This window comes from Dendropsophus ebraccatus, chromosome 2 (genome assembly GCF_027789765.1).
Source record: "Dendropsophus ebraccatus isolate aDenEbr1 chromosome 2, aDenEbr1.pat, whole genome shotgun sequence".
Taxonomy (NCBI): Eukaryota; Metazoa; Chordata; class Amphibia; order Anura; family Hylidae; genus Dendropsophus; species Dendropsophus ebraccatus.
The window spans coordinates 104374138-104399220 of record NC_091455.1 but is presented as its reverse complement, the minus strand read 5'-3'; the positions used below and the strand labels follow the sequence as shown (position 1 = coordinate 104399220).

General features: G+C 42.7%; 1 protein-coding gene across 4 annotated transcripts in view; it reads right to left on the bottom strand.

Moving 5' to 3' along the window:
• Window positions 1–25083, bottom strand: part of PIGN (phosphatidylinositol glycan anchor biosynthesis class N) — a 209344-nt gene that overhangs the window by 167441 nt on the left and 16820 nt on the right. For all 4 annotated transcript variants that reach the window (XM_069958130.1, XM_069958132.1, XM_069958131.1 and 1 more), the window contains exons 2-8: window positions 21777–22020; window positions 18679–18800; window positions 16739–16837; window positions 14546–14652; window positions 12507–12631; window positions 10604–10734; window positions 8912–9019 (exon numbers count right to left, since the gene is read on the bottom strand). In XM_069958130.1, coding sequence (XP_069814231.1) covers window positions 8912–9019; window positions 10604–10734; window positions 12507–12631; window positions 14546–14652; window positions 16739–16837; window positions 18679–18800; window positions 21777–21997 — 913 coding nt within the window. In that variant the 5' untranslated portion in view covers window positions 21998–22020. The remainder of the gene's footprint in view (window positions 1–8911; window positions 9020–10603; window positions 10735–12506; window positions 12632–14545; window positions 14653–16738; window positions 16838–18678; window positions 18801–21776; window positions 22021–25083) is intronic.

The following is a 25083-nucleotide window of genomic DNA, read 5'->3' as shown; positions in this document are numbered from 1 at the left end:
GGCATTGAGCCGGGGGGAGAACGCTGATGCGCCCGCCGGCGAAGTGCGGCAGTGCGGTTGCCATGGAGCCGAAGTGGAAGCACAGTCACGTGCTGAGGAGGATGCTTACTTGCGAGATGACGCCAGAAAGCGAGGCCCGATGGGAGAGCAAGGCCACGGATGTATAGCGGCGCTTTGGAGAGGACGCCCCGGGCCTGCTGAGTGGGTGAGCAGAGAATAGAACTAAAGCGGGGATAAGGCTGTTGCGGGGGCCCCCGGTCCGGTGCAGGGTCGGGGAGGCGATCAGGTAGTATGCCTGAGGATCAGGGATCGATGGAGTCTGCCTGGGGAAGCCATATAAATGGACAGACTTGCACAGTGGACAGTGCTTGGTGCTCCCCTATGGCAGCACGGCACGTGGCGGACCTTCAGACGCTGACCCCACAAGTCTGCTCCTTCATCACTGCCACGCTGGACCGACCAACAGCGTGCTCTCAGCAAGCGTTGAGAGTATTGTATACTCCCTGGCAATAGGCTAAGTACTGGCTGTATATTATCTCCATTTACCGGAGCTGGACTGGTCTTAAGCAATATAAAAGTATTGCCCGTAGCTATGCATGAAGACATCGTGCAAGCCGGTGGAATTAATCTGTCTGGACTGCTGGGGCTTCCTCCGCCATAACACCGCAAACAGGCTTGAACTTACTTGAACAATTTGATATTGGAGATACTTATTTCACTTAATTGTTATTATAAGCCAAGTTTCTTGATTGTGTCTTTTATGGTACACCATATTATATGCTGTTACAACCGTGGTAATTGAATAGGACTGTTTTGCCTGTTGCTGTTGCTATATAGTTGGGTACTAGGTGAAAATGCCCCCTAAGGCAGCCAACAAGGGTGTGCCTAAGACTTCGCCTAAAGACAAAGGGGAAACTACTAAGTTAGATAAATCTTTGAAGACCCCCCCTGTGGGTAAAAGTGTGGGCGGAAAGGACAGGCTCTCCTTCACCTTTAGTTGGGGGAACCCCGGGCTACAGATTTTTGGTGCTCGGCGGGGTTCTCCCTGGCGAGGGAATGGGGGGGGGGGGGGAGAAATCTCCCACTCACCCTGAACTTGGTGAAATCCTGAGTGAGGTTCAAAAATGTGTCAAAGCTATCTCTGACTTGTCCACGCAATTATCTTATGTGTCTGCAGATATTACTCTAATAAGAGATGATCTTAAAGTCAGACATAGAGTGGTTAACATCAAGAAGGACATGCCAGGGCTAGACAACTTGGTAAAGCACACACAAAAAGAGGTAGAGTCCCTCAAAAAGGACATCATAGATATTAGAACTAAACTTCAGGACCTTGAAGATAGATCGAGGAGATGTAATCTTAGGATTATTGTAACGCCTGGAGTAGTGGATCCACTGGACCGGCACCAGCGATGGCACTAACCTCACCAGGGAGCGGAGTCTAAGGGGCCGCTGGTTTTCACCAGAGCCCGCCGCAAGGCGGGATGGACTTGCTGCGGCAGGCGACCCCCAGGTCGCTACCCCTGGCTTGGTTGCTGGTGACGGCAGGCGAGGCGTGGCAGGAGCAGTAGGCGTGTCCGCAGGTGACAGGCTGAACTCAGGAGCCACGGTGACACAGGGGAACAGGAACCAGGAACACAGACTAGGGACCAGGTAACGGATAGGAACCAGGAACAAGGACTAGGGACCAGGTAGCAGGAAGGAATCAGGAACAAGGACTTGGGACCAGGTGGCAGATAGGAAACAGGAACAACAGGGGCTGGGCCAACGCTATGGGAAGCATGTAGAGGCTCCAACACAAGGGACAGGGCATGCTGGGATTTATAGGGGAGTGATTGGGTGCAACTACCAATTAGGAGCGCACTGCCCCTTTAAATCTGAGACAGCCGGCGCGTGCGCGCCCTAGGAGGCGGGGACGCACGCGCCGGCCGGCACAGCGAGAGACAGGAGCGTGGAGAGGTGAGGCGCCCGCCGGGGCCGAAGTAATAGCAGCTCCGGGTCCCTGACTATGGACACCGGCTGCTGCATGGGGCAGGAGGCGGTCGCGGTGGCGGCCCGGAACGCGGGACGCCGCTGTGGCCGTGACAATTATAGGACTCCCTGAAGGTTCAGAAGGGAACAATGAGTCTGAATTTTGCTACAGTTGGTTTTAGGATTTGATGGGGAAATCTGAACTCTCTTCTCTGTTTGGTATAGAACGTGCTCATAGGGTGCCGGCGAGGGCCCCACCCTCAGGGTGCGCCGCCACGTACCCTTATAGTAAAGGTCTTATGTTCTGGGGATAGGGACCATATTTTGAGGAAACTGAGAAATCAGGGGAGTCTGGAAAATAATGGTAGTAAGGTGTCAGTCTACCCTGATTTCTCAAGATCCACTCAGATACAGAGGGACAGTTTTGGGGCCGTTAAAAAGAGACTACATCAAGCAGAGTTGAAATTCTCGCTGCTTTTTCCGGCCAGATTGAGGGTTGTGCATAATAATACTGTACTGTTCTTTTCTAGTCCCCAATCAGCCTCGGACTGGTTAGACAAAGAGTCATTATGATATAGAGGGGCAAATATTGGTATTGATGGTAATTTGGTGTTATTGGGCGGTGGGGGGGGCTGGGTGGTGGATGTAGGAGGGATGGAGGATGCTGAGTATAGGAATATTTGCATATTAGCAGGGATTGTTAGGTTGGGGGGGGGGCTGACCACTCGGAGGGAAGTCTGGGGATTTTTTTTTTTTTTTTTTTTGTTTTCCACCCCTTCTTTTGGTTTTCCTCTTCCTCTCTCATTTCAGTTTTGCATGTACCTCCTGGTCCATCTGGTTGCTTAGTGTTAATATTACCAAATTTATATAGATGGTCCGAGTGATCACATGGAATGTTCTGGGGGACCGCCCGCCTCAAGAGGTGCAGTATTTTTGATAGACTGAATAATTATCTTCCAGCCATCATCTGCCTTCTTAAGACGCATCTCAGCAACCAAACAGCCAATATATTAGCCAAGAGATGGACCTCGGTAGTCTTGCACTCATTTGGATCTCCTTACTCTGCGGGTGTAACAGTGATGGTGCACAAGAAAGTAGAAGTTGAAGTAGTAGTTGAAGGTTAAAAAAACACGGGTAGATGAGAGGGGAAGGTATATTTTCATTTGGTCTGTAATGGAAGGAATATCCACTATATTGGTGTTTATATATATCCCTCCACCTTTTTCCCTTGAAGTGTTAGTAGAACTAATGAAATTTATAAAGGATAAAGAATATCAGAACATTTTTGTGACAGGTGATTACAACTGTGTAATGGAACCACGAGACAGGAGGTCTTCAGCTAGGAGAGGGGCTTTAGTTAATTCCTAACTTAAGAGAAGGGGGATGGGTTGATGCATGGAGGTTTCTACACCCAAACACCAATATTTTTTCATGCTTTAGCACATCATACAGTGCAGCCTCAAGGATAGATCTTTTGTTATGCAACCACGGTGGGCTCAGGGAGCTGAGCAGGGTCTTCTATGCCCCTAAAACTGTTTCGGATCATGTTCCGTTAGTTTGGGAGACCCAGGGGTTGAGAGGAGTCCAGGACTCAAGGGTGCAGTTTAGACTGAACCCACAGTGATTGCGCCTATTAACCCTTTCCTGCACGAGGACGTAACTGTACGTCCTCGCGCGGGTGCGGGCGTTCAGAGTGGGGCCACCCCGGTGACCCCGCTCTGAACCGCCGCGGTCCCGGGTGCCTTATGTAGCCCGGGACCACGGGTATTAGCGGGCACGGTCCGATCGCCGTGCCCGCTAATACAGAAATCAGATGCAGCTGTCAAACATGACAGCTGCATCCCATTAACGGATGCAGCATTTCCCTGGTGTCTAGTGGCGGAGATCGCGTAAAAACACATTCCCCCAAATAAAAGAAATGCGTTTTTTCAATTTCACCACACTTTGTGGTTTCGTAGTATACTTTATGCAAAAATTCAGCGTGTCATTGCAAAGTACAATTTGTGACGCAAAAAATAAGGGCTCATGTGGGTCTGTAGGTGTAAAAATGCAAGTGATATGGCCTTTTAAGCACAAGGAGGAAAAAAACGAAAATTAGCCTGGTTCTGAAGGGGTTAAACAATGATGAGAGAATGGGGAGGGAAATTTGTTTATTTTTGGAATCTAATATAGGCTCATCTACAATACAAGTGGTCTGGGGCACATTAAAAGCTTTTGTGAGGGGGTTGTACTTTAAGGAGATCAGTGTTAAGAAAAAGGAATTTAGGGCCAGAGAGGTACAGTTACTCCAAAAAGTACAACAAGCACAGGAGAAATATTCTGAGGATTCTGACCCATGTTGCCTTGAGGAATTAAAGATAGTACAAGAGGAGTTCGCCACATATATAAGGGATAAGGTGAAGAATAAGAGGCTTTTTTGGGATAGGAAGGTCTACATGGATGGGAATAGACCAGGGAAGCTATTGGCTGACTTAGTGAAAAATCAGAGAGAGTTAAACGAGATTAAAGTGGTTCGGGGAGAAACTGGAGAATTAATTAGGGATCCAAATCAGATTAGGGAAAAATTTAGAAATTATTTTTCGCAGCTGTACACCTCTTCTAATCCTAGTCTAGATCTCCTAGAGAGCAAACTGTTTGCTCAGATTAACCTCCCCACACTAAAAACGGAGCAAAAACTACAACTCGAGGAGCCTATTACTTCCTCTGAACTGGAGGAGACCCTAGCTTCTATTAAAGGGAATTCAGCCCCCGGCCCGGACGGCCTCCCTTACGAATTTTATTGTAGGTTTAGTAGGATACTTTTTCCAGCTCTGACAAGGGTTCTCAATGAATCCTGCCATGGGGGGGACACTTCCTGGTTCAATGGAGGAGGCAACTATTATTTTGGTTAAAAAAAAAGGGCAAAGAGGCATCAGAGATTGAGGTATATCGCCCAATCTCACTCCTCAACACTGACTATAAAATTTTCCCTAAGTTGCTTGCTAGAAGGATGGGGACGGTGATTGGGGACTTAATTAAAGAGAATCAAAGTGGGTTTATGCCTGGGCGGACCTGTACCTGGGACGTACATATATAAATATGCAAATAAAGGAAGGGAAAGATAGAGCCTTGGTGGCATTAGATGCCACTAAGGCCTTTGATCGGGTAGAATGGTCATACTTATGGAAGGCCCTTGGGAAGTTTGGTTTTGGGGATTTATTTTTGGGCATGATTCAATAACTTTACAGAAATCCCCAAGCCTGGGTTAGTGTAAATGGGAAGCCATCCCCATCCTTCAGAATAAATAGAGGTACCAGGCAAGGTTGCCCCCTCTCTCTCATGTTGTTTTGTCTTATGTGGAGCCCTTGGCAGAGTGGATAAGGGTGTGCTGTGCGTTTCAGGGGTTTGGGGTTAGAGGTTATAAAGATAAGATTTTGTTGTACGCCGACGACCTGCTCCTCTTTGTCTCCAGGCCCAGGGATTGCCTAGAGAACATTATGGAAGGATTCTGGAAAATGGGAGGTCCTATAGGCCTGGAGATAAATTGGACCAAGTTGTCGGTACTCCCTCTAGATAAGCCTATATGTGACCCTATAAAAGATATTAGTATCCTCACTCTAGATCAGTGCTTCTCAAACTGTGAGGCGGGCCTCACCAGTGAGGCGCCCCCTAGTTGTTGGTGGGGAGCCAGTTTTCACAAAAGTAACTATGATCTGTAGTCCTTTTGCTGTTTGCAAAAATCTCCATTTTAGCAACATTATTAATTTATTTTGTACTTGCTTTATTAGTATATAAAGCATGGGAGATGGGTAAAAGGTAGCCCTAGCATTATTTTCAGCTTTTAAATGGACTTTTACCACAGATAGTGAGGCCCAGGCATCCACTTGGTCAATGTGGTGAGGCCCAGGCATTGCCTTGGTCTGTTGGGTGAGGCTCCAGTAGAAAAAGTTTGAGAAGCACTGCTCTAGATGAAGGGTTAGAATACTTGGGGGTAGTGATAACAGCAGACCCCCGTAGATTTAAGGAATGCAATCTTAATAAAATCTTAAAGAATACTAAGGAAAAGTTTAGAGTTTGGGAGAGGCTCCCCCTCTCTATAATATCAAGGATAGCCTTGATTAAAATGGTGGTTCTTTCCCAGATCGGATTTTATTTGTCCGCGTCCCCAATATGGATCAAAGATAAATGGTTCAAGGGACTCGAGCAAATTCTGAACAGACTTATACTGAACACTTATGTAAGCTATGGAAGGAGATTAAGAGAATATGTAGGACAAAGCACCGTTTGGATTTCACGGAAATTTGGGATAATTGTAACTTTAAAGAATTCCTGAAGCTTCCTTCACAGGTATATTGGAAACAGAAGTCATTATAGAAGGTTACAGATTTTTGGGGGGAGGGGTCACTTAAAGATAGTGAGAGGCTAGGAAACAGTCGGGAATGGTCTCACGCCTTTAGATATCACTCACTGAAAAATGCAGTTGCAAAATAAGGATTTATTCACTGTTATGCACTCTGTGGGCATAGATAAGATTAAAAGTTTAGATAGGGGTCGCCACTTAATTTCCAAAATATATAAAATATTGCTGGAACAAAAGGATGATAAGTTCTAGTATATACAGTCCTGTGCCAAGGGCGATTCAGTGATACACCCCCTGAGTGGCAAAAAGATACCAATTAGGGGAATGTATACATGCAGAAGCACCAATGTTGTGTATATGCTGAAATGTCCATGTGGACTGGTTTATGTCGGTCAAACAGCCAGGGAAGTCAGAGTGAGGCTCAATGAGCATCGCTCGGCGATCCGTCTGTTTGCCCAAAAAACTGTGAAAGAAAAAGAGGAGGAGAGAGGAAAAACATTTGGGGAGACCTCCGTAGCGAGGCATTTTAAAGAAAATGGCCACAAAGTATATGACTTGAGATGGCAAGTACTGGATCAGGTATTTGCGAATAGTGAAAGTGAGACAAAACGCAGGCTGCTCCAAAAGGAGACATATTGGATTCATTGCCTAGATTCTCTTAACCCCAAAGGTCTTAACGAAATCTGCAACTTTGCCGTATTTTTGTAAGTGTAGCTATGTTATTTTCCATCATATACAGAAGTGATTTGTAACCTTTATAACAGAATAACAGTATACATTTTTGTAACTTATAAGGTTGTATGTTAGAATGGTTACCTGTAAAAGATGTATTGTGCCTAACCGTATGGTTATGTTTTTGTAGTGAGACGTCGCTATGACTACCGAATAGTATAAAATGGTGGTGGGTGCACATGATCACATACGCTTGAGAAAGGGTTAATCCCGAAACGTTGCGTGAGTCATCACTTCCGGCCATCTGGAGGGTGAGAGCCTCTATGGACTTGAGGATATGAAGAGCGCCGCACCCGCGGCGTGAAGACCAGCCTCGCGTCTACAGCACTGTGGTGAATTTATTTATTTTCTAAAGTTGTACTGTTATGTACTATGAAGTTTCAATAATAAGGAAAAACTTTTGCAAAGTTCTGTCTCTGTCCTATTTCGTCTGTTGACAAAAGTATGATAAGGCACTAAACGGGTTTAGGAAGCAATGGTAGAAGGACTTAGGTCCTTTCACTGAGGAATGCCGGGATAGTATAGTTGGGGGAGTAGTGAGGGTATCCTTGAATCCAGAACACAGACTTAAACAGTTCAAAATATTACATAGATCTTATTACACTCCTGTACTTATGAAACGCATTGGTCTTCGTAATGACTCCACATGTCATAGATGCGGTATGGAGGAGGCAGGACTGATTCATAGTTTCTGGTCTTGCCAAGCACTGCAAACTTTTTGGCTTCAGGTAGCAGATGAGCTACAAGGTAGGGGGATTCTTTCTGAAACTTTGCCTTTTGAAAGGGCAATCCTGGGGGAAGATAGGGATATAAGGAAGCACAGAGTCCTATTAATAATCTCCTTTTTCAAGCTAGGCTAGTGGAGCTGAGGAACTGGCTGAGTGATAGCGGACCAACAAAACAGGAATGGATAAACCAGGTTGATAGGACTAAAAAATTGTAGGGAGGGAGAGGAGCCACTATTTTAAAGAAATGGCACTTTTGGTAGAGGGGAAGTACTAATTGGTTGAATATTGGGGTGTTTTTTGTTTTTTTTTGTTTCCTCCGAGCGGTCTGGGGTGGGAGGGGGTGAGGGTTAATGCGATGAATAGGGTTACACATGAAATTAATGTATGTTATGTGGGAATGTATGGAAACGTCTGTACAAGGATGATTATTGTGTTTAGGAACTTTTCTTATGGTCCATGTCATAACATTGTTTATGTATTTTAATAGAACAGCAGATACATGTGTGCACTACCACTCCTTTCAGACACATATGAAGACTAGGCATAAAAACTTAAATAAAAAAGTCACATAATAGAAATGATATGAAACTATTAGAACCTTGCTGTAAATAAATGCACAGTAAACTTCCTTTGATCTCATTGAGATCTGCAAGATATCCAATAAGATCTGGAATGTTATAGAGTCCTAGAAAATATACAATAGAGTAGAGAAGGCCTTCAAGAGGAGATATATTAATCTTAAGACTGAATCTTGGTATCAACTTTTTAAAAATAAGTGAAAGTTCATTCTGCTTATTCTCATGGTGTTCCACACTAGAGTACCACTAGGAAAAATGACAGATGATGTGTGGCCAAATTCTTCTTCTCCTAAGTGCAGTAAATGTGAACGGTTTTGCCATGAGGCTGTGCAGCAAAGAGACAGTGTCATTTCACATGTGTAAAAGCATCCTTATACTGAAGCACAGTGCTCTGAATAAGTGCTAGACTATCTCTTATCTTATATAAATGTATTGTATGAGAAAGGTGCAAGTAAAGCACATCTACTTTTTTTCTGCCAATGCAGCTAGTATTAGTTTGATCTGACCGCTTAGTAAATGATACTGTTATTTTCACTTACTTTCTCTACAACTAGAGTTCATACCTGTTGAAACAGGGTCAAGTAAAAGATTTTCCCTTGGATGATGTACTCCAGCTCCCCAAGCAACTAGTGGTGTCAAGGTTTCAGAAGGATGACCAGCACCATGGGACCCTAGTAAACAACAAAGAGGTCCAAAAACTGTCAATGATTGTTTATTTCCCCATGCACTGTTAAATAAACTAAACAAATTCAAAGTTATTAGCAGATAATAAAAATAATAATATACTAAATTTATTTTTATTAAATGAAAATTCCCAGCAAAATAAACATGCCTAGTGCACATAAACATGTATGTAGTCCTAATCTTTAATTTAAAAACACCTATAAGAGTGCGATCACACGTACAGGATCCCCAGCAGATTTGATGGTGCAGATTTTAATCTGCAACAGATCCGCAGCAGATTTGATGGGCCAGACTTGATTTGCTTTGAATCTCCAAATTCAAATCTGCGCCATCAAATCCGCTGCGGATCCTGTACGTGTGAACACACTCTCAAACTCAAAAAAGGGGAAAAAAATCCCCAAAACTAAGGACACCTGCATACAGCTTGTACAGTATGTTCTACAACACCCACACAGTTCCTTCCTTCCTACATTTCAAAGGCATTCAGATGGGTTACATGTTATATGGTAACATTAAAGCTTGGACGTGTTGATGATGTTTATACAGTCCTGCTGAATATGTTAACACCACATAAGCAAACAGAAATAAACTTGGTCACTATTACTCAAAGTTGAGTCCTGCAAAGAACATCTAGCTCATTATATTGTGATAAACGTCTGCCAGCATTACTGTTTAAATAGGAGGAATGGAACCATAGAAGATGCAATTGCATCCCACATTCCAAGAAAAAGATCCTAAGGAGACTCTGTTGGTAGGTTCTTGTTGCCCTAGGGTAGCATAAACTTGTGACAGAGAGCCTGAACAGAATGATGTATAACTTACATTGTTCTAAGCAACTAATTAGAATATATCCTGCTGAATAACAAGGACAACAATAAGACCTCTCCATTATGTGTGTGTGCTAAGTAGTCCTGGATATTCATGAGCATCAGCTCCCTCTGCTCACCAGCCACTGATTGGCATTTGTCTATCTATACTGTTTTCATACTGTGTATAGGCAGACAGCTGTCAATCAGCAGTCAGCAGCAGAGGAAGTAGTGCGGCATGAAGCCCATTCTCCTGCATATCAGGAAACGCTTGAACAGTCAACCCAGGTCGCATGACTTATAGCCAGCACAAAAATTCCTTGGTGTCTAGTTCTCCTGGCCCGTTTTCATGATTGATCATGGTGAGAACACTCAGACCCAAACTGATCCAAATGTCTGTATAGCATATCAAACTTTTTGTAAAATAACCAGTATGCTTTAAGAAGTCTGAATATACTAGGTTAGGATTTTCCAAACATCTATTGCAACTTCTTATCTAAGTTTTGTTAATCTCTTTCTGTGACTAAGGTCTAACAGAGGACCTTGAGGGCATTTATCCAGTGTTATAAGCATCACTCGTGTATGTTTCTGTGTAACTCTCCTTGATAAACTATCACAATCTGTATCACAAATATCACACAGATCAAGATACTTATTCACGGACAATTCTCATATGACTGGGCCTTTTTTGTTGAAAGAAATGATACAAAGCCTTGTTGAAAATACTGTTTGGAATAATCCCCGGCCATCCTCAGACCTACTCACCCCAGTCTGTCATGCCGTGGTCAGAGGTGAAGATGAAAGCTGTTTTATCATCATTTCCATAAAAGTCTTCTATCAGGGTTACCATCTCTTTGACTCCTTCATCAACTTTCCTCACATTGTCTTTGTACTCGCTTTTTGGATCAGAAACATACTCATTGTAATGATAAGCAGGCACGAAATGGAAAAAGACAGAAAAGTGCAATAGGTTCCATTTTCCCATACACATTTGGAAAGAAAGCTAGTTATGAATTTTCTGTCTCATGGAGAGATCTGACAAAGTCTGAAGATGCGAGTGACCTTCACGTCACATTCATTCGCCGGAGTCCATTTCATTCTCATGAACAATATAGCTAACTCTCTAGAGGCACAAACACCTCATGCTATAGATCTAGTAAAAGCACAATGTACAGACCTTCGCCAGTTTTGATGCATTTCTGAAATAGCACTGAAGAAAAGTGTTTAGGGAACTCTTATGACATAAAAAGCTACTCAAGGAGACGAGGCCCCCCCTAGATTGGGGCCATGACTGCACTGCAGACTGCTGCGCAGGGCCGATTCAAGGGTTTCCGCCGCCTGAGGCAAACCTCAGGCGGCCGCCCCGAGTGATAGCCGGCATGCCCCCGGAGCACCACCCCCCCCCCCCGCCGCCGCAGCAGCAGCAGCCATCTACTCACCTGTCCCACGCCGCAGCCGGCCCGCGCTCTCCGCTGTCTCCACATCCCGTCAGGTCCCGCGATGTCACCCTGCAGCTGTCACGGACCTCCAGGCTGTGGTGAGTGAGTGGGGTGATCGGGTCGCGCGGGGCGGTCCCGCGCGACCCGATCACCCCAGCGCGTCCCCCACCGACCCCGGGCACTCACCACAGCCTGGAGGTCCGTGACAGCTGCAGGGTGACATCGCGGGACCTGACGGGATGTGGAGAGCGCAGGCGACGGGACAGGTGAGCGGCCGCTGTCATTTTTGTTAAGTGATACTTAACAAAAATGACAGCAGGGGGGACATAATGCCGCCCCCTGCCGGACCGCAAATTCTGCCGCCTGAGGCGGAAGGCTCATTCCGCCTCATGGCAGAAGCGGGCCTGCTGCTGCGTATAATAATTATTATAATTGTTACTTATTTAGCCCCAAAATATTCTGCAGCTCTATACAGAGGGTACTTGTAAAGATGAAATCAGACATTACATAGTCACAGTAAATTATTTACACAGAACGAGTGATTCCTCTCATCACAAGAGCTTACAATCTTTGAGAAAACAGGGATAACATAAAAGGTAAAAAGTACTCCTGTATTTTATACAATTAAGAGAGTACACATAAAAGTCAATTTTTTTGTCTATGTAAAGATATAAAGCTCAAATGAGTGCATGGAGTGTGGGGCATAGTGATGAATGAAAGAGGTAGGTGGCAAAAGGAAGACTGATTAGGCATTGTGCCTCCGTGTGCTGAGAGTGCAATGAGAGGGAGAGGGGAGGGCAGAGCCTGCACACAGCTACAGGGAGCTGCAGACTGAAAGCTTTTTTATTTATGGGGGTTAACTCATAAAACCCCTTTAAGGTTGAAGGGTTTGTCATTAAGATACAACAGAACATCATGAATAAGTGAAATATTGGTTTTCTATATTAGGAGGAGGTCATATATATAATGACCATACCACCTAATAAATGGACTGCATTAATTATTGGCCGCATATAAATGACTCTCCTCCTAATAGACCATGTATAAATTCAACAAGGACGAAAGGGTGGTACGGCCGTTATATAGCTAACCTCCTCCTCAACTAATCTTCTCCATGCTCTGCTCTTAATACTGCCATTTTCTGGACTAAGATGGTGAGCTAAAGGTTTTTACTTTTCATAGTTTGTAAAGAATATGCCAATCTTGTGTTGCACATACTAGGCACATACCGTGAACCTGGTCTGTGAGCATGTCCATTAGTATCCAATCCAAGGAGATGAAGAAAAAACACTATTTTATCTTCATTGAGCTTACGTAACAGTGTTTCATTGCTTTGAGCAGACCTGAAAAAGATCTACAAGAAAAAAAAGTGATATTATAGTAGGAAATAGAAATTTTTAAATACTACCCATACCTATATTAAAAATGTTTAAAGTAACTCTGTACCCACAAAAAAAACAAAAAACACTTGTATCATCACATAGCTGCTTTGAATCCAAGATCTGTCGTGGAGTCCGTTCGGCAAGTGATGCAGTTATTGTCCTAAAAAACAACTTTTAAACTGGCAGGTCCGTGCCCAATGGTCGGGGCTTACATTGCGTATGCATTAGGCTGGCACAACCTCTCTGTCCCTCCTCCCCGCCCTCTTCATCATTAGGAATGCTCCAGACAGATTGTCTCCTATTCATCAGCTGTGTCAGCCCAGCACATGGGCTGGATCGTTAAGTAGCGGTGCAATGTTCAGCATGGACAAAATGTTCCAGTGGCATTTCTAATGATGAAGAGGGTGGGGAGGAGGGACGGAAGGGTGGTGCAAAGTTAGGGCACAGATACTCCCGTTTGGCACGGGATGCAAGTTTAAAAGTTTTTTTTAGGTCAATAACTGCATTACCTGCCGAACGGACCACAGGACAGATCTTGGATTAAAAGCAGCTATCCGAAGGTAAAAGTGGTTTGGGGGGGGGGTTCAGATGGTGGCTACAGAGTCACTTTAAATGGTCACTGACTTTTTAAAAATATTTTCAAGCTTATAAATTTTACCCATTCAGAAGAGGAGATCTTACTCCCCTTTATCTCTGTAATACACCTACACACACAGGAGCATGGAGTACATCATTATATAGCAGTACAGAGCATTCAAAGCTTGGAGCAGAGACTCTCACCACAAGCTGCTGCAGTCTTTAAATGTCACCCTTCAGCTCTCTCCTTCAAATCTTTCCATAGACTTATAAGAGCAACATGTAACTTAATCTCTCAGTGAGCTCTAAGTGACAGTGAGACTGTCTCAACTTTTAGACCAAACTTCTAGCAGTCTTTCAGGGTGAATGATTTATTTAGGATGGTGGGGTTGAGAGGAATGGATAAGTGGAAAAAGAGGCATTTTTTCCTAATAAAATATATTACAAAGTTTGTTATATTTGCTTATACTGTCGATTTCTGCAGTTTGCTAAAAATGAAATGTCTATTTAATAATATATTATTATGTTTAAGTTTAATAGTTTTATAAAGCAAGTCTTGATTGAGCTTTCGATAAATAACACTGCATCATCTACTACGCATGGCTATTGTCTACTCTATTTTTATGTTGCAAATCGTTCTGGAATGTTTATATAAAAAAAATTTTCAATCAGATCTTTTTTATTTCAAGAAAATCAGTCTCACCAGCATGTACAGACATTTCAAGAGTAGTTGCATGACGGAAAGATACAAAGAGTGCACAATGCTGACAGATATACAAATATATTCTTAGGCCACATTCACACGTGTCATGAGAGCGGCCAGTGTTACACCAGTTGAACATTGTTGAACATTACTTCTCTTAATTAGAATGCTGTGCCCGCACTCCAATTAACCATAGCACATAATGGCCATACTATCCATTGTGTGCACAGACTATTTTGTGCTGCTGCAATTCAGTGAATTGTGGCCTCACAAAGTAGACATGTCCGTTTTTTGTGCAGTCACAGAGAGCAACAGAGTTTATACAGTGTGGCCGGTGTTCCATAGAAACAAATGCAGCTGTCCACTGTCAATAAACAACGGCAGTTGTTTATTGATTTTTTATGTTGTGTGAACGTTGCCTTAATCCAGACAAAAATAAACAGATAGTCATTATAAACATGAAAAACAAAAACCAATAAGTAACAGAACGTGTACATGCCGTAATATTTGTACCGATTTGGTTGTAACTAAATAATAAAGAACAGATGTTTTCCAATCCTTCATGCCATGTGCACTTTCTGTTTTGAGGCTATAATGTAATACTCACCTTTACATGGTCAAAAACCCATGTATCCAGTTTGGTTGCATCCTCGGATGCAAAGTCTTCACTTTCAGCCAAGTAACAGTGTGTAAATATATGATTGCCACTAGCACCTAAAAGGAAATTTAGAAAGTATTAAAAAATGCCTTCAGATCCAACCTATTCTGCAGCTATAATATTTTTCTTTCCATCAATGTAGACCTATGAAACCTGATTTTTAACAGGATTTTTCTCAGCTGATGTCCATGAAACTGCCAATAATTCACTGGCCCCCAGATGCCATGTCCACCCATCACCACCCCTTGGTCACATTACCTGATAGGGTAAAACAGGGAGCCCTCTTACTGTAAAAGGGGTACTCCAGAGACAAAAAAAATGGTTTTAATACATTGCTTAAAAAAAGTCCTGTTACTGTATAATGCAATGACTTATGCAAGACTGTGGACTAACCGATTGCAGCATATACACCAGACTGGACTGTATGACTGTAGCATTTATACTAGGATGTGGACTGATCAAAATTTATGCTAATCAATACCCTGACGGCAGCATATACTCTAGACAGTGGACTACCTGACTGCAGCATTTACTCTAGACTGTAGACTGTCTGCAGTGTTAACCCAAGACTGGACTGTATGGCTGCAGAATTCATACTAGGATATGGACAGATCAACAGAGGAGTTGAGGACCCGCTTCCAGCAGTGATTACTAGGAGTGTCAGAGCTACAACATAGCACTATACATGGTTATCAGTGAGACAACATACAGTAAGCTCTTATGCTCCCTCTACTGTCATCTGCAAGAATCAGCTAGAACTCCATGTTTTAATTCTACGTCAATGCAGCAGAGCTTAACAAATAAATAAAAAAATACATTTATTTATTTATGGACTTTTTAATAGAAATAAGGGTAGTATGCAAATATCAGGAAAGTGGAGAAAAGAAAAAAAAAGTGTAACTGCAGGGGGATTATAGGTGGAAGGATTATAGGTAGCGGAATGTGGACAGGTTCCACGATAAGGTAGGCCTACAATATGGGGAATATTACACTTTTAGAGATCTGAAGCCTTGCATCAGCCTGAACTATAGCACATACAGTGGCTCTCAAAAACAAGTGCTTTTTACAAATACTCTGGACTACCTGCCCTTACATGCTACAGCACTTCTACCGAATGCAAAACATACCCACCTACCTTTAAATATAACCAGCCACATTGTAGGTGTAGTCTGATCTAGCAAGAGCAGGGGGAGCTAAGCAGATTGATATGTATCTTTGTAGAAGATGATTCAGAAAAGTTTGTAACTAGGGTACTATTACATGAAGCGATTAAAGGCCGTTCTGACCGATAATCGTTTTGTGTAAGAGGTCATGTTTAAAATCACAATGTCGGCTGATCATTGATTTAAAACATGACCCAAAATCCTATTAACAAAAGCGATAGTCTGTGTAATAGAAGCGGCAGCAGACCGCCGCTCTCTTTTATGACCAACCCGGACAACCTAAAGATCGTCCAGGCAACCTCTCCCGCAGCTCCTCCCCATGGCCCCTCTGCTCGATGTCTCTGTGTGTAATAGGACAGACACTGAGTGGGGAACGAGGTGGAAGCGAGCGATGACCTGACAGGTCATCACTCGCTTGCTCCTAAATATCGGGCCGTCTAATATGGCCCTTACTGTGTGAAATCCTGCTCTGTCCATGTTTAGGTGGGTGATCCTACCTTGGGTGACACTGTCCACTGAACATCCAAGACAGGGCCGACACTACGATCGTGCCTCTCGAGGATATGTCAGCACCCATTCAAAAGGTGTGTGCCGACATCTGCATAAAAAGGCATAGATCTATTTCTATGGCTCAAACTTAGTTACTACAAGATACAAGATTTGCGTTTGCAAATGCATATACAATATATGTGCAGGAAAAGTCCTGAATGTAGTCACTGACTATGTTTGAGACACAGAAGTGAATGAAGTCCGTGCCTGTCCATGCACAGATATGTTGGCACCAGATTTTGGATACCAATGTATCATTGCCTCTGCACACACAATATTATGGTGAATGTGCTGTTAGTTATATTGAATTTTTTCAGACCTATATATATATATCCGATTGCTCAACTTTTCCTGCTCTATGACATGATGCTGACAGATTAGATAGCATTTTCATGGTGACAGGTTCCCTTTAAAGTCTAAAAGTTCCTACCTTTAGCAAACATGGGTAAGATATCCGGACTACCCCAGCTCCAAGTGTAGGTACTCTCATTGAAGACAGAATCAAACTCAACTGGATTCTCCTTCCAGCCTATGGACAGTAATAACAACAAAACTTCATGAAATTTCAAAGTAAACTTAAATACACGCACATATATTTGAGAAGAATAATGATATAGACAGAAATGAATGTAATATCTTGAGAGTGTTTCCGTTTTGAGAGAAATAAACTGAACAATTAGACGACTTCTGAAATAACAACTTTGGAATATCCAGCTTGGATACCTCGTGCACCCACAGCCATCACAATGTAAATGTTAGGGATTATTATGGTCTACAGTTATTTCTGTACTTGCATCGCCTACATAATTCATCATCCCATTTTCCAGCAGTGACATACAGATTTTCATTTTGGAAAGGTCACAAGTTTCAAATGCAGGAGGTTTCATGGCTATTATTTAAAGCTAAATAACTCAAGACCTTTAGTGTTAGTTTCTCACTAACCTGTTATCTCAGATGGAAAAATCCCTGGCTATAACTACTCCTTTGTCTTCAGCAAAACAGCTTATGTGTTTTTGTATGTTTATTACTAACTACTATGATAAATGGTAAATACTAAACTTCAAGTTGTACACTACGAAGCTGAGGAAAATAATCAGAGACAGCACAATGCACAGTATAATTCAGAAGCATAAGCAGAAGGACATTTGGTGCCAGTTACATGTCCTGCTATTGAAAGCTAGCCACCATCGCCTTTATTTGCAGCGGTGTCACGACTGAGGAACCTGGACTGTTACAGAATGGAACTGTATCGTCTTTGGCGACAATTCCCGGTCCTTTTTGCTATCCAAGCACAGTTTGATTAAAGTAAGCGCTTGAATCTTTTCTTTGCTTTGAAACAAAACATTGCCCAAACTGCTGGTGTGATGATATAGGGAGCCATTACATATGACATTGGGTCACCCCTAGTACAAATATGAGGGAAGCTAACTGGTTCTGACTGCCACTATTCAGCAGGGTAATGTTCGCACAAACAGCAAGAGTTTCCTACAGTATAAATGTGTCCCCCAGATTGCAATACTTCTTTGGCCTGCTTAGATCACCAATCAAGCATTTATGGGACCAGCATCTGCAACATACAAGTGTGCTGGATATACAGGCCCAGCTGTAACATCTGTAAGCGATTGTACTTCAGGATGCCATATGGAATCTGTATGCCTCCATACAAGTTATCTCATCTTGTATCCAGGCTACAGATGGCAAAACAGGGTACTAAAGCCTCTTTTCAGTTGCAGTTCTTCTGGGTCTGAGTGGGCACCTGGGACATAACGTGTCAGGCCCGCTCAGCCATTCAGCAGCTGAGGCGGGACCCCGCTACGATTGGCTAAGCGAGCAAGGCACATTACGTCTCAGGTCCCCTCTATTACCAGGAAGCGGCCAGGCATCGGGGGACCATAGCTGCAGTACACCGGGACCAGAGCTGAAGTGGGGGAGGTGAGAGCATGTTACTTCTTTCATCCTCCCCTCCCTGGTGTTCTGCCAAAAATCATACCGGCCTGGAATTCTCCTTTAAAGTGAATGTATTGAATGTTCTCATGCACTGCGCCAGTATATTACCGAGAACCGGCTGGGCATGAAGCACTGGGTGCAGGCCCCCCGGCCCCCAGTGTAACAAATTCTGTGTGTTGTGGCTCCATTAGAATCAATCATCACACTGGGGGCTGGTGGGCCTGCATCCAGTGCTTCATGCCCAGCCGGTGCTTGTGAATAGATTGGCGCAATGCGTGAGAACCAGGCAGTGGTTCAAAAAAAGCACCACGGCACCAGCATCCTTGTGACGATGCCGATCCATTCATGTAAAAAACACAAAGCGATGTACCTAGCGGTACAACTTTTGTTTCGTTACACAAAATTGTTTTTACACTTACATACCTTTTGCAACTGCACTGACATCTTCATAAAATCCAGCAATGAGTGCAACATGTCCTGGTCTAGACTCTGTAGGAACCCGAGTATGAGAAACTCCCCAACTTCCCTTTGTTTGCATTATATTTCTGAAAAAGGCAGGGGTATAACATGTTAAACTGTATAGTGATCCAACATAGCTGCAATCAGGCAAGTAAAATTACGTTGGAGGGCAACTATGCCAGATGGTCTATAGGTCCTGCACTGCTTCCAATTTTAGGTTATGGGACACCAGATGCAATTGACCCAGCTTTTTGCACCCACATTCCCATCTAGAATGGCTCCAGATAGCCGGACATATGTGTGTAGGCCATTACTAGGAATTTTGAATTGGAGGCGTCCCCCACCTAAACACAAATACGCATACCCACAAAACTTAAAGGGGCTGTCCAGCGAAAATCTTTTTCTTTCAAATCAACTGGTGTCAAAAAGTTATAAAGATTTGTAATTTACGTCTATAAAAAAAATCTCAAGTCTTCCCTTACTTTTTAGCTACTAAATGTCATGCAGGAAGTGTTTTATTTTCAGTGAAAAATTCAAAATAGGGCAGCACTGGTAAGCATAGAAAACATAGAAATGATTGAATGGAGTGCACGTCTCACCGCATGGGACCAGTCCATCCAGTTAAAATTCCGAGAAAAATCATAGGAGACAGCACTCTGGTGAAAAATCTTATTTTTTTATTTACATCAAACGCAAAAGCATTTGATGTGAATAAAAAAAATCACGATTTTTCACCAGAGATGCTGTGTCCTACAATTTTTCTTGTTTTATTTTCAGTCTGATACAGTGCTCTCTGCTGACATCTCTGGCCGAGGAACTCTGTCTCGGTTTTCTGTGAATCCCCATAGAAAACCTCTCCTGCTCTGGACAGTTCCTGTCTCGGCCAGAGATGTCATGAGAGAGCACCGTGTGAGACTGAAAATAAAACACTTCCTGCAGGACATATAGTAGCTAAAAAATAAGGGAATACTTGAGATTTTTTAATAGAAGTAAGTTACAAATCTGTATAACTTTCTGACACCAGTTGATTTGAAAGAAAAAGATTTTCGCTGGACAACCCCTTTAAAGGGGTTCTCCACCTAAGAGCGAAAAAATTAAATGCTAGCTAGTCTTACTCACCAAGTCCCCCTGAGTATTTTGAATCCTCTCTTGTCTTTCTAGCTGCTGACATTCCTGAGTTACAAGTTTGTCTAAAAAACAATCTAAAACCAAGATAGGAAACTACATTTCCCATCATGCATCTCCCTGACTGGTCCATTTGCATACTCGTCCCCTTAGCTTTCTTTCCTGCCCCCTGCTGTCATTACTATTGCACAGTAAACACAGGTTTGTTTTTTTCACTGATTTTGCATCACATCACCCCAATATGTATTCCATACTAGCTGATGATGTAGCAGAGCTGACACACGCATTGTGTAGCTATGTGCTGCTTAATGGGCATCTGTTTACTGGGGGTGGGGGGTGTAGTGTAGGTTTAGATCTCTGCTTGCTGACTGTGAATGAAAACATTCTAGTTCCATCCAGACTCTAAGAACATCCATAACACTTAAGGCAGTTTAACACAGGACATATCGCAGTGGAAATCTCGCTGTGAGTTTTGCCAGTGAAACTCTTCAGTAAATCCATTAAAGGGAACGTATGATTAGAAAATGATTTATTGTTAAAATAATGTTTTTATGTTAAACATATTTTTCAAAGAATTTTTGGTGACATTTTTCTAATTTTGCATTTTTTTGTTAGTATTTTAAAATAATCCTAAAATCTTAATGTTTTCATTTTATTTATTGGGGCTAAAACTAAGCTGAGACTTCCTATTGTTTCTGTGGTCATAAGAAAAGGCTGCTGTAAAGTGATCTGTACAGTATTAGGCTATGTTCACACGCTGTGAACATCTGGCCGTTCCGGGTGATCTTTCGGGCCACGGAGCTCTGATGCGGGCGCATCAGCGCGCGCCCGCATCATAGCTTCCCATAGCTTCCACATAGCCGGAGCTGCTTGCTTCACTGTGTGAACTGACAGGGCTTTCTGCGGCCGGAATTCACTGAATTCCAGCTGCAGAAAACTGACCTGTCAGTTTTTTCCAGCGCCACATGGGATCCCGGCCGGAGAGCATACGATGTGTGTACGCTCCGGCCGGGATCCCATTGCAAATAAGGCATTGTTCAACTCCTCAAAACTACGGCCGTAGTTCTGCGGCGAGAACTACGGCCGTAGTTTTACATAGTGTGAACATAGCCTTACAGCGTCAGGTCACACCAGTATATAGATAGCATCAATACAAGATAATAGCAACCGCCTGTGAAATAACCGCTTCAAAGATCACCAAGCACGCTCAGTAATGCTTCACATTCATCTCAAGGGGACAAACTCTGTCTATTGTTGTCTATGTCCATGAGGCATGCTGTAAAGCATGTCACTAAATGCTGTTAAAACAGCCCAGGCAAGATGGCAGCCCCCTCATAATAATAAAAAAAAAATACAGCCAGAAAATAGAAACAGATTGGAATTAACAATTTTTTGTATCTAATTCTAATCAGTAAAAGAAAATATAGGTGATACATTCCTTTTAAGCTTGCTGTCATTTCAAAATTAAACACTGCTGATCCTTTGTTTCAACAGAAGATCAGTGCAATTTCTCCACTGAAAATATATGTGCACGTTGTCTGTGCAAGTTCAGAAACTATAGTTTGTGTCTATGGCCGGCTGAAGACTCATTTGTGCTTCTAAAATGTACTGCTACCCGTAAAGACAGCACAATCACAATGTAAATTTTAGATGGGGAGTAAAAATGGAAGATTCTGTTCACATCACAGATTGTTAAATATACCAGGCGACACAGTGCTATTCTCTAGGCTAAATGCCAGACATCATAATGGAAACCTGAAAGATCCCGTTCTAGGCAATAAAGTCTGTCAGACACCGTTAGTTTTCATTATATGAGGAATAGGGCACCACTGTCAATTCTGTAGACCACAACTGATAACACATATGTAAGCAAGCTCAAAATTAGAAATAATGCTTAAAAAAACGTACAAATATGTACTCTTGTAGCTTAACCTCACCTAAGATATGGTGCTCTAGAAAAACCATGTTCATCCAACTCAAAGAAGGTGTCGGCTCTCAATCCATCAGCCACAAACAGGACCAATCGTTTTGCAGGAGGTGGAAGCAGGGTTTTCTGTGGAGTCATGTCATGGACAAGCGGAGAAGTAAAGTAGATGTCAAAAATAGAAGCAAAGAAGATAAGGTGGACTATCAAGCCAATGATGAAAAACAGCAACATCCTCCAGGAGATGAAGTGCAGACCTGTGTAGGATTGAAGGGGACAATTACATGTACTGTATTTCTTAATATATGCCCACAAAGAGATCAGGTTTCTCTAACTTTTATGGTTTACACACCCCAACAGACTCTATCATCTCCTTGGAAAAGGCACAAGCCATCTTTCTTAAGATTAGTGGGGATTCCTGCAGACACCATATAAAAAGAAATGGAGTTGCAGTCTGCAACAAATCCTCCATAGCAATGCCCCAGCTGTAGCTGCTGCACCCTTCAACAACAGCAATCCACTGGGCCCTCCTAGACCCTTGGTTACACAATGCATTATTAGAGGGGTTTTTATATGTACAGTGGTGCCTTGGATTCCAAGCATAATTCGTTCTGGGACTTTGCTTGTAATCCAAATCCACTCTTAAACCAAAGCAAATTTTCCCATAAGAAAGCATTGAAATGTAGACAATTGGTTCCACTCCCCAAAAATAATGATTTTTTATTCTGAATAACATGTAGAACACATGAAACAATTAGAAACAGCTGAATATGTGATATTATAAGTTACTGTAAAGTATAGCAATCTGCATACAGTGTAAAATGTATAAAAAGTGCATAAACCTGAAAAAACAGCAGCAGTTTGTAGGTACAGGATGGAACTGCAGATCCCCATAATGCAGTAGTGTAGTACAACAGGATAGAATAGAGAAGCAGGGCTGCTGTCAGAGGTCTGTGTGGTCACATGACAGCAATGGGGAAGGGGGTGGTGTTCAGCATGGACCAATCAGGAAGTGAGAATCACAGAGCTGTGCAGGAGACAGAAACTATAAACTGCAGGTTGAATGGCTGAGTGTAAGTGCAGACACATTATAGCAGCAGTGTGTATATCTGAGTGTGAGTGTAGGAACATTATAGCAGCAGTGTGTATAGCTGAGCGTTAGTGCAGGCACATTATAGCAGCAGTGTAAATGGCTGAGTGTAAGTGAAGGTACATTATAGCAGCAGTGTGTTTAGCTGAGTGTAAGTGCAGGCACATAATAGCAGTAGTGTGTATAGCTGAGTGTAAGTGCAGGCACATAATAGCAGCAGTGTGTATAGCTGAGTGTAAGTGCAGGCACATTATAGCAGGAATGGAAAGGATGGGAAACAAAGGGCTGACAGAGACTGCAGGGAGCAGGAATGAGCACAGCATGTGTGGGCACAGTATAGCAGTGCCCTCTGTCCGGGAAGAAAGGGGTTAAAGCTATTAGAGATTACCTTCACAGTCCTGTCCCCTGATGTAAGCCCCAGCCTGAAGTGGATCTGCTATGATTTGAAAGGTGAGGGAGACTTCCTGGGTCAGAGTACAGGGCTGTAGACCACGCTATGCAGACCATGCCCCTCCCCCACTGTAAAGGGAGCTCTTAAACCAAAGCAATGCTCTTAAAAAAAGTTACAAATCTGAAAAACTGTGAGCTCTTAATCCAATTTACTCTTAAACCAAGGTACCACTGTATTTTTTATAAGAAAAAAAAACAGGAGTAGGAGAAAATGTCTAATCTTATCAGACCTACGGAGTTAACTGTATGAAGCCCATTAAAGCGGCACAGAAAGTCCTTTATATAATGGTAAATAATACAGTATACACAGTACTATACTAGAGCTATCCAAGAATATAATCCAAATGTATCTCTATCTAGGGCAGTACTGCCACCATGTGACACTATTATATATATACAGCTACACAGGCTGACTCCTAAGAGATTAACAAACAAGTAATATCTGCTAATGCACAAAGTAAGCATGTAGAAAGATACTTCACAGTGAGTGAAAATCAATAAGGCAAACGTGGTTCTCTATGGCAATGGCTATCTAAATGATTTACACAGACCGAGGCGAGACAACAAAACCATTGACAAACACATATTATAAAAGCCACAGATGCAAGACTACAGCAATAAAAAAGAATCTTTAAATTAATTCATGAACGTTACAGATATATTTGCGGTCCATCCAGTCATACATGATTTATCATCCAAGCATTAAAATGCTCCTATAGAAACATAAGCAAATTCTGAAAATCATACACGTTCAGAAAATTTGTTGGATTTCTTTTTACAGGTTCTTACACATTTCTCAAGCCTGTACCTTGATTTATTTGACTGACTTCTACATTTGATATCAATCTTTCCTCAGGGATTATGAAGATCACATTCCCTGTTGTCATCCCCTGTATAAATTGCTTATGGTTACCCGCTACAAAACCATTTCATTATGTATGACCCTAGATGAAGAAAACTCATAGATCAGCAGTGCATGGAATAGCAATCTGCTGCTGTGTAATATTTTGGCCACTTTACCATTATTCCAGCACATTTCCTCTGGCTGATCCACATACCGGAAAGAACATCAAAACCATAAGTCTTAGAAATGTAGCAAATATATTCTGCTGTTGTAAAATCAAAGCACCACAGCGTATAGTATTATACTAAAACTGTAACAAAAAAAAAAGTTCTAACATATATATATAAAAATTAGGGTTGTGAAGAGACAGTGAAGTGCCCACTCCAGCTTCACAGTAGGGGAATTAAAGTGTACCTGTCATTTGGCTGCATCACTGGTGTTCTGCTTTTCTATCAAGGGGTTGTCCGGGGATCAGGCAATGGATAAAGCCCTCTGCTCCCAAAGGTGAAGCTTTTCTGGGACGTGGAGGTGTGGGTTTCAGTCCAGACATTGGAGACGCTGTGCACATGCGCACTTAGACCACCCCATCACATCTCAGAGGGGAAACTTCTTAGACATGGAATGAGAGGAGGTAAGCAGCGGGGGGCAAAAGGCTTCAGAAGTCCCCAGACAACCCCTTTAACTTTTCAGTGGGGTGCCCAATTCTCCTCACACATTCTCTATCAGCAAGAGCTGATAGAGAAGTTAGTGAAACTTGGACTTATATCCCTGGATAGTTCAGTGGATTTGTGGTTGGCTGAAGGATAGATATCAGAAAGTTGTGAATATTCCGAGCAGAGACTGGTTACAAGTGGTGTGCCACAAGAGTCTGTTCTGGGTCCTGCTCTTTTCAATAAGTAAAAGACATAGGAAAAGGTTTGTTGGTTAAAGTTTGTC